The sequence below is a fragment of the Mus caroli genome, chromosome 4 (assembly GCF_900094665.2).
Source record: "Mus caroli chromosome 4, CAROLI_EIJ_v1.1, whole genome shotgun sequence".
In the NCBI taxonomy this organism is placed as follows: Eukaryota; Metazoa; Chordata; class Mammalia; order Rodentia; family Muridae; genus Mus; species Mus caroli.
Genome location: NC_034573.1, coordinates 29,285,995 through 29,296,388, shown reverse-complemented (window position 1 = coordinate 29,296,388; position 10,394 = coordinate 29,285,995). Strand labels below are relative to the sequence as shown.

The following is a 10,394-nucleotide window of genomic DNA, read 5'->3' as shown; positions in this document are numbered from 1 at the left end:
GCTCTTACCCACTGAGCCATCTCACCAGCCCCCCCTGCTGTTTTATGATGAGGTGCTAAACAGTTTCTGGCCTCTGAGGAACTCAGACAGGCAGGTCAGCTACCTCACTCAGCAAAGTCACTGTAGACTTAAGGCAGATAAATATTTTATTATTATGCAGCAACCTGAAAATCTCATAACCCCCACTGATGCTCTTCCTCCTCTGCTGCCTCAAGAAGACCCAAGAACAAGCAAGAACAACAGCTGGGGCTGTCCCGCCCCACCCCCCAGGGCTCTGTGAGTTCAGGGCTGACAAGGTCTGGTAGGGAGTCCCAGGCCAGCCAAAGCTGCATAGCAAGACTGTCTCAAATAAACAAGAGAAGTTTATTGAAAAATAATTACAGAAGCCAGGCATGGTGGCACACACCTTTAATCCCAGCACTCAGGAGCCAGATGCAGGCAGATTTCTGAGTTCGAGGCCAGCCTGATCTACAGAGTGAGTTCCAGGACAGCCAGGGCTACACAGAGAAACCCTGTCTGGAAAAACAAACAAACAGACAAACAAACAAACAGTACAAAGAAAATAAATAAACACTTTTTTTTTTTTTTAGGTAGTAATCTTCAGTAGCCAAGATGTCTTCAGCACCTGATCCTCCAACAGTTAAAAAAGAACCGTTAAAAGAGAAAAACTTTGAAAGCCCAGGCCTCCGAGGGACGCACACAACCACCTTATTTCGAGCTGTGAATCCCGAGCTCTTCATTAAACCCGTAAGAAAAACATCCAGGAGACTCGTTCGCTTTCCTGTAGCTTTGGTGTATGGGGAGGAAATTTTATGCCGACTAAGAAGACCCTAAGCTGGTCATGGTGGCATGTACCCATAATCCTAGCCCTTGGGAGAATAGGCAGGAGATTAAACAGGGTTCGAGGCCAGCCTGGGGCTATAACCTGTCTTAGAAGGTAAAAGGAAATTTTAAATGCTCTGTCACATGGAAAACTCCAAAACATGTATTTATATACTGTTTCGGAGGTAGGTAATTTATCTCTATTGGTGTTGCAAACTAGTGAATGTATTTCATTTAATGAATTTTATTTTAAAATATAAATTCTACTTATAAATGAAATAAAAATTTAAATATAATTATTGAATTAGTTCATACTTGATATGAATTTTAATAATAGTTGTGACTATAAATTGTTCTAAAGCTAAACAACTTAATTAAGTCATTAAAGGATTTAAAAACCCTTAGCTGAGCTGGGCGTGGTGGGGCATGCCTTTAATCCCAGCACTCGGGAGCCAGAGGCAGGCAGATTTCTGAGTTCGAGGCCAGCCTGGTCTACAAAGTGAGTTCCAGGACAGCCAGGTCTACACAGAGAAACCCTGTCTGGAAAAACAAACAAACAAACAAAACAAAAAACAAAACAAAAAAAAACCCTTAGCTTTCATGTAATTTCAGTTGTTGAAGATGTTTCATAGTGGCAAATTTAAACTCCTCTGAGCTTGTAGCCTTTCCTAGATGTTTATCCAGATTGAAAAAAAAAAAAAAGACACTTATTTTGAGACTAAGCTTTGAGAAAATAATTATACAGTACTTCCCCCTTGTGTTTTTCTTTCTAGGCTCTCTCTCAACCATGACCCCTAAATATTAATATTTGTTTTGACCAAAGAGGAAAAGAACATAAAATTGCTTACTCTGTTATAATTGTTCTATTTTATTATTGTTGTTAATTGTGCGTTGTGTTTAGTTTACAAATCAAACTTTATCATAGACAAGTGTTACAAGAAAACTACAGTTCATGCTGTATGAGGGTCTGGTACCATCTTTGGTTTTAGGTATTTACTGAGGTTCTTAAAATGTATCCTCCATGGGCAAGGGGGATTAATTAATATAGGAGGCATGGAAGCGGAAGCTATTATACTAATTGTATTGCTACCATGCATGTGCATCATCCAAGAAAAAACAATTTAATGAGTGTAAACATGTGCAAAGGTAGGCACGTCTGATTTATATATTTACAAGGATTGCAAAGATAGACAAGTACTTCTCTTGAAACTTTCCATCTCTTTAATTCAAAGCTCTATTAAATGAGCTAGCTCTGTCAGTCAACAGGGTCTCGAGGAAGGGAGTGAGGATTAAAGAAGAAAAAAAAAAAAAGGCAGTTAGACACCATTATAACATGACCCTAGCAAGTGTGAGGCCCAGTGTCAAATTCTTGCCTGAGCATACTTCCTTGTCCTAGCCCAATGTAAATATTCTTGTGAGTATCCTTGAAGGGGCACCAAGAGCTCTCTACACTATATCACTTTGATTTTAAGAGTTTTGAGTCTCCCAGCAATACTTCAGGGTACTTAAAACAGCATACTATCTGTTTCAATTGCTACATTTCTTGAATAGTGTAGGTTCCCTAAGCAGAGGGTCTTATGTTTCCATTGCTGTGCATTATATAAGTTATGAAAGGTTTCTGTGACAGTTGTCCATGTGCTGGGCAAGAGAAATAGCATGTGTACCACATTCCTCAAGTTCTAATAAAGTAAACTAAGTTGCAGTTGCAGTTCAGAGAGGTGACAGCTCCAGAATAGCCCCATGCCTCCCTCCTCAGTGGCCTCTCACCTTCCTGGAGCAGAAGCCTAAGTTGTCCAGGCCACAGAAAGAAAGCTGGAGATGAAAAGCAAGAGTCTTATATCTCCTGTAATTACTCAGCAGTTAAGCTGATTGGATAAATGGTTGTAACTTTAAGCTGATTGGATAAATGATTGTAACTATCAAATGAATGAAAATGCCAGCGTTAGAATGCCGGAGTGGCAATCATGACTTGTCATGCCAAAAGGGAAGTGCTCTCCTTAAATCATTAGTCTTACTGACACTTCACACTTCTTTTTCTTTGGCAGAACAAACCTGTGATGGCTTTTGGATTGGTAACCCTTTCACTTTGTGTGGCTTACATTGGTTATCTGCATGCAACTCAAGAGAACAGAAAGGACCTCTATGAAGCCATTGACAGTGAAGGGCATCGGTACATGAGGAGAAAAACATCCAAGTGGGACTAACTGCTGCTTCCTTCAGGTGGAGTGTTATTATAGACTCCGACACCTTTGAAAGAAAGACTGTTAGTGCACAGAATTGTTTCTTGTTCCATAATATGTTAACAAGGGAGAATATAAAATCGAAAGTAGTCCACTGTGCTGAGTTTAGTCTCATTCCAGCTGAAGGTATTAAATTCTGTATAATAAAAGTACCCAGTACTGTTACATTTGCATGGAGTTTCTAATGTTTTAAAGTGGATTGTGCCTTTGCAGCAATGCTTTACTGTTTAGTAGAGAAGACAACCCCTTCAGTTACTAAAATCATAATTAAATGAAAGAATAAAACAAAGTGGTTTGAGTTTTTCTTTTAAAACAGTTGTAATACTGAACCCAGTAGAAGAGCAAGTGGGTGATATCCTGAGTGCACTGGCACAGAAGAGGACTTTTTGAACACAACAGCATTAGTATAAGCACTAAGATCTTCAATAAATGGGATCTCGTGAAACTGAAAAACTTCCATGAGGCAAAGGGCACTGTCATTTGGACAAAGCAGTAGCCTATGGAATGGGGAAAGACTTTACCAACTCCACATTCAATAGAGGACTAATATCCTAAGTATAAAAAAGAAATCAAGAAACTGTATCCAATTAAAAACGGTACAAATCTAAACAGAATTCTCAATAGAGGCTGAGAAACATTTAAGGAAATGTTCAACATCCTTAGCCACCAGGGAAATGCAAATCAATACTACTTTGAGATTCCATCTTACACCTCTCAAATGGCTAAGATCAATAGCATAAGTTGATAGTTCATGCCGCTAAGAATATGGAATAAGAGAAACACTCATCTATTGCTGGGGGTGTGTGCAAATTTGTATAGCCACTATAGAAATAAATAGGGCAGTTCCACAGAAAGATAGGAATCCACGTGCCTCAAGATCCAGGTATACCACTCTTGAGTGTATACCCAAAGGACTCTACATCCTTCTACAGAGACACTTGCTCAACCATGTTCATTGCTGCTTTATGCATAATAGCCAGAAACTGGAAACAGCCTAGATGTCCCTCCATAGAAGTATGGATATGGAGTGAGCTGCAGCCAAGATAGAAGTATCTGAGATGGAGACAACTCAGAGTTTGTCCTGCTGGGATGGAAAATCTGGGTTCACCTATGAGCAGTTCCAGGAGCTAAAAAACTGCTTCAAGAAAGACTACCTCCCTAAGGAGGAGTCTCTGGAGGCCTGGCTGACGCGCTCAAACTGACAAAAGGAGACGTTAGGATTTGGTTCTTTGAGGAAAGGCATAAATAAGATGACGCTCAAGTGGTTGTCTGAGGCTCAGCGATTGAAGCTGTAGTCTGTGTACAACTCAAGGAACCAAGGATTGGGGTGGAAGTATTAGTTTAACCAACCTCTAGTACAAGAATTGGGTACAAGAGTTACCACTCAACACCAAGAGGGACCACCAGGCAGAACCCTGAGGAGTCCTCTCAAAAATGATCCTGGGCTTTCCAAAGCTTTGGAAGCCTTAAAGAGTCTTACACTTGCTTCTGGGCACCAAAGCAGAGATGGCACATCACAAAATTTCTGACTCCTTAGCGTAGGCTCTTTCTGTTAATGTTTTTTTCAACTCCCTCACTGGGGCCGGGGACTGTTGGGGTTTTATGTCTATTGGTGGTATATTAATAATAAAGCTTTTCTGGTAAGGAAACTCAGACCCAGAAAGACAAACATGTATTACAAACATGGTATGTATTACAAACATGGTATGCATTGGCCTATATGTGGATGTTAACCACTAAGCAAATGATAACCAAGATACAATCCATAGACCCAGAGAGGTTAGGTATAGAGGAAGGAACTGGGGTGCTGATGCCACATGGATCTCCCTGGGAGGGAGAGAGTAAGTAGATTTTATGGATGGGCTACGGGTGAAGTGGGCAGGGGGAGGATGTATGGGGAGAGACATCTAGAATAGAGGGGCATTTGAGAGGTGGTATGGAAACCTAGTGTAGAGGAAACTTCCTAAAATATATAATGGTGATTTTAATAAAGTCTCCAAATAATGGAGGAGATGGAGTCCCAACTGGCCAGCTCTTGCCATCAAATGAGACTTTCAGTACTGGGGTGCATCCAATTGAGTTGTTAGACAAAGGGTGCCATGGGAATCTCCAAACAACCCAGGCTGTTGCCAAGACTACAGGTTGCGGTCCACAAACTGATAGCCAGGCCCCATTGCTGAAGACAACATCCACAGAGCTCATTGAACATGGAGAGGTTGAGCTGGTGTCTTCAGAGAACCTTCACCCTATATTCTAGTGTCTTTGGAATGGGAAAGTATTCTGCAGGCTACCAAAAAAGAAACGTAAACACCAGCCCAGCCACAAACCCTTTGCTGTACTGACTACAAAGTATGTTAGGGCAATGGTGACTCAGCTTGTGAAAGCAACCAGTTGTGCTTTGAATAGGAATGACCCCCCATAGACTCCTGTGTTTGAATGCTTGGCCCATAGGGAGTGGCAATATTAGGAAGTGTGGCCTTGCTGGAATAGATATGGCCTTGGTGGAGGAAATGTGTCACTATGGGGGCTGGCTTTGGGGTCCCCTATGCTCAAGCTATTCACAGTGTAGTACACAGTCTCCTGCTGCCTGCAGATCAAGAGGTAGAACTCTCAGTTCCCTTTTTAGCATCATGCCTGCATGCACTCTGCCATGCTTCTCACCATGATGATAATGGACTAAACCCCTCCAGTCCCAATTAAGTGGCTTGTCTTTGTTTTTTTTTTTTTTTTTTTTAAATAAGAGTTGCCATGGTCATGGTGTCTCTTCACAGCAATGAAACCCTAAGACACCAACCTGTCTGATTTGACTTAGAGTCCATTTCAGGAGATGGAACCCATGCCTGACACTGCTTAGGTGACCAAGACCAGAGACAAGATATCACAGAAACCTAGGGTCAAGTCAAAAAATGTCTTTAAAAAAAGGAACAATAAAATGACTCCTAATAACATTCTGTTGTACTCATAGATCAGTGCCTTGCTCAGTCATCATCAGAGAAGCTTCCTCCTGTAGCAGATGGGAACCAATACAGAGACCCACAGCCAGACACTAGGCAGAGAGACAGAGACAGATAGACTGAGACAGATGAGAAAGACGGTGACCTTGGAACACATGGGTCTAAATGGGATGTCTCCACTAAATCCCCTCCCTCCAGAACTCAGGGAACCCCAAGAGGCAGAGAGGAATGAAGGGCACCAGGAAAACAAGCTCCTCTAAATCAACTGAACAAAGTTCATATGAGCACACAGTTTATATGTGAAGCAGCAGCACAGGGCCGACATAGGTCTGCATTGCATCGGGGCCCCTGATTTTATATATATATATATATATATGTGTGTGTGTGTGTGTGTGTGTGTACATATATATATGTGTGTGTGTGTGTGTATATATATGCTTTCAGTTTCGTATTTTTAAGGGATTTCTGATTTTTGTGCCTGATCTTGAGGCTCCTTTCGTTCTATTGGATTGCCTTGTCGAACTTCAGTGTGGTGTTTTTATCTTATCTTTTATTTTATTTATTTATTTTTAAAGATTTATTTATTATTATATCTAAGTACACTGTAGCTGTCTTCAGATGCACCAGAAGAGGGCATCAGGTCTCATTACGGATGGTTGTAGGCCACCATGTGGTTGCTGGGATTTGAACTTCGGACTTTTGGAAGAGCAGTCGGTGCTCTTAACCACTGAGCCATCTCTCCAGCCCCCTTATATTTTATTTTGACAAGTTTTATTGTTATCTCTTAGAAACCTATTGTTTTCTTTCTTTCTCTTTCTTTCCCTTCCTTCCTTCCTTCCTTCCTTCCTTCCTTCCNCTTCCTTCCTTCCTTCCTTCCTTCCTTCCTTCCTCTCTCTCTCTCTCTCTCTCTCTCTTTCTTTCTTTCTTTCGTTTGTTTTTTGTTTGCTTGTTTTTTTGAGACAGGGTTTCTCTGTATAGCCCTGGCTGTCCTGGTACTCACTTTGTAGACCAGGCTGGCTTCGAACTCAGAAATCCACCTGCCTCTGCCTCCCGAGTGCTGGGATCAAAGGCGTGCACCACTACACCTGGCTTAGCCTATTATTTTCTAGTCAGAGACAGAAAGGAAATGGATCCAGAGGGGAGGGGAGGAGAGGAGGTGGAACTGAAAGGACTTGATGGAGGGAAACTGTAATCAAGATATATTGTATGAGAACAAAATCTATTGCCAGTCGCCACGGGTGATATAATGGTGCTGAGAAAATGATTCAGTCGGTAAAGCCTCTTGCCACCCAAACAAGAGGACCTGAGTCTGAATCCCAGAATCCCTTTAAAACTAGGCATAGTCGAATGAATGATTAATCCTGGGGTTCCACAGTGAGCTCTGAAGTGGGAGCAGCAGAACCCCCCCAAAAGCCCTTGGACCCCCTAGGCTGGCATACCTAACAGAAACAACAGAGGAGACAAGGATGGCGATCTCCTTCTCCACCCTCCACATATACACCACCTACTTGTCCTCACACACATCGCATGCCAGACACACAATGGTTACTTGTCTTTAGCTTATTACTGCCTAGTTTGTTTTTATAAATAGTTGCAATGATGTTATACACTCAAGATCAAGAATTTTCTTTTTCTCTTAAACAAATTTTATTTTTATCACAAGTTTTTTTTTCCCCTTTTCACAATGGTAACTAACTCTAGCTCCAAGCTTCTCTCAAGAACGCCATCAGTGCGAGAGTTTCTGACTTCATCGCTAAGCATCATGTCCCCACTTTTGTTTGGTACAGAGCTTTAATCAAATCATTACCACCTCCTTTCATGAATATTCAGTCACATCACATTGTAAAATTTATTAGTGGTCATTCATTATTCAACCAAGAGACTGCCCACATAAGAAATTAGCTAGGAAACATTTAGCATAAAGAATTATTGACCATAACAAGAATGAAACAGAATAATGAGCAATTGATTACAAAGACAATTCTACATTTTAGAAGCAGGAGAAATAAAAACAATTACACATAAGGCAAATGTGGCATCAAGCAGAAGTCTACACACACACCAAGTCATGTCTAAGAATGAAATTCCATTCTAGATATACAGCTGTGCTTCGCAGATATATGTCTTATCAAAATTTCTTTGTGTAATAATTTTAGGACCTACTGAAAAAATGCTGTTGACTGTTATGTTCTCTGGTCCTGATGATAGCATTGGAAGTTTGACACAGTATGTTCTCTACTTTTTGGTGAAAATGTGTGCTTATATATTACAATATTTATCTTACAGATTATATTATGCTTGAAATGTTAGAGAATTTCTATTTTTTCTTTTATTTATATTGTTGTCTACTTATCAATTATGGCCAGGAAATCTGTTCCTTGGCAGTTCTCGTCTCATTTATGTTTCTTGTTTTTCTGCATTTCATCATTTACAGCCAGCATTCCATATCTGCAAATAGCATACCTGCAACATCATTCAATTTTAGAATTCAGGAACAGTTTTTTCACTCCATGCTGTCCCCACTATGATTGGTTGCATGATCAAACAGTCAAAATAAAACTTTCCATTCTTTATTATTTTATTTATTTACATTTCAATGTTGTCCCCCTTCCCAGTCTTCCCTCTGCAAACCTGCACACCAATCACCCTCCCCTTTGCCTCTACGAGGGTGCTCTCGCACCCACCTACTCCAACCTCACCCCTCTAGCATCCCCCTTCACTAGGGAACAAACCTCCACAGGACCAAGTGCTGTTGTGCCAACTTGCAATCCCACCAGCAATGGAGGAGTGTTCCTCTTTCTCCACTACCCCCCACTGATGCCAAATAAGGCAGCCCTCCCTCTGACTCCTGTGATTATTTTGTTTTCCTGTCTAAGTGGGATTGAAGCATCTACACTTTGGCCTTCCTTCTTGTTAAGCTTCATATGGTCTGTGATTTGGGTATTCTGAGATTTTGAGTTAATATCCATTTATCAGTGATTACATACCATGCAATGTCCTTTGGGGTCTGGGTTACCTCACTCAGGATGGTATTTTCTAGTTCCATCCATTTGCTTGCAAAATTCGTGAAGTTGTAGATTTTAATAGCTTAGTAGCATTCCATTGTGTAAATGTACCACAAGTTCTGTATCCATTCTTCCATCGAGGGACATCTGGGTTCTTTCCAGCTTCTGGCTATTATAAATAAGGCTGTTATAAACATAGTGGAGCATGTGTCCTTATTACATGTTGGAGCATCTTCGGATATATGCCCAGGAGAGGTATTGCTGGATCCTCCGGTAGTACTATGTCCAATTTTCTAAGGAGCCACCAGACTGATTTCCAGAGTAGTTGTGCCAACTTGCAATCCCACCAGCAATGGAGGAGTGTTCCTCTTTCTCCACATCCTCACCAGCACCTGCTGTCACCTGAGTTTTTGATCTTAGCCATTCTGACTGGTATGAGGTAGAATCTCAGGGTCATTTTGATTTACATTTCACTGATGACCAAGAATGTTGAACATTTTTTTAGATGCTTCTCAGACATTCAAGATTCCTCAGTTGAGAATTCTTTGTTTAGCTCTGTACTCCATTTTTTAATTGAGTTATTTGGTTTTTTGGAGTCTAACTTCTTGGGTTCTTCGGATATTTGGATATTAGTCCCCTATCGGATGTAAGATTGGTAAATCTTTTCCCAGTCTGTAGGACATTAACAATGTCCTTTACCTTACAGAATCTTTTCTGTTTCATGAGGTCCCATTTATCAACTATTGATCTTAGAGCCTGAGCCATTGGTGTTCTGTTCAGGAAATTTTACCCTGTGCTGATATGTTCAAGGTGTTTTCCCACTTTCTCTTTTATTAGATTCAACATATCTGGTTTTATGTGGAGGTCCTTGATTCACTTGGACTTGAGCTTTGTATAAAAAGGTAAGAATGAATTGATTTGCATTTTTCTGCATGCTGACCTCCAGTTAGACCAGCACCATTTATTGAAAATGCTTTTTTTCCACTGTATGGTTTTGGCTTCTTTGTCAAAGATCAAGTGACCATAGGAGTGTGGGTTTATTTCTGGGTCTTCAATTCTATTCCATTGATCTACCTGTCTGTCACTGTACCAGTACCATGCAATTTTTATCACAATTGTTCTGTAGTACAGCTTGAGGTCAGGGATGGTGATTCCCCCAGAACTTCTCTTATTGTTAAGAGTTTTTTTGCTCTCCTGGGTTTTTTTTGTTATTCTAGATGAAGTTGAGAATTGCTCTATCTCTGTGAAGAATTGAGTTAGAATTTTGATGGGGATTGCATTGAATCTGTAAATTGTTTTTGGTAAGATGGCCTTTATTACTATGTTAACCGTACTGATCCATGGGCATGGAAGATCTTTCAATCTTCTGAGGT

The 10,394-nt window shown here is 40.7% G+C and overlaps 1 protein-coding gene across 2 annotated transcripts in view; it reads left to right on the top strand.

Annotated features, from left to right (window-relative positions):
* Smim8 (small integral membrane protein 8) overlaps window positions 1-3,347 on the top strand; it is a 9,965-nt gene extending 6,618 nt beyond the window's left edge. For both annotated transcript variants that reach the window (XM_021160946.2, XM_021160945.2), the window contains exons 2-3: window positions 591-747; window positions 2,868-3,347. In XM_021160946.2, the coding sequence (XP_021016605.1) occupies window positions 613-747; window positions 2,868-3,026 (294 nt within the window). In that variant the 5' untranslated portion in view covers window positions 591-612 and the 3' untranslated portion in view covers window positions 3,027-3,347. The remainder of the gene's footprint in view (window positions 1-590; window positions 748-2,867) is intronic.
* The last annotated feature ends 7,047 nt before the right edge of the window (window positions 3,348-10,394 follow it).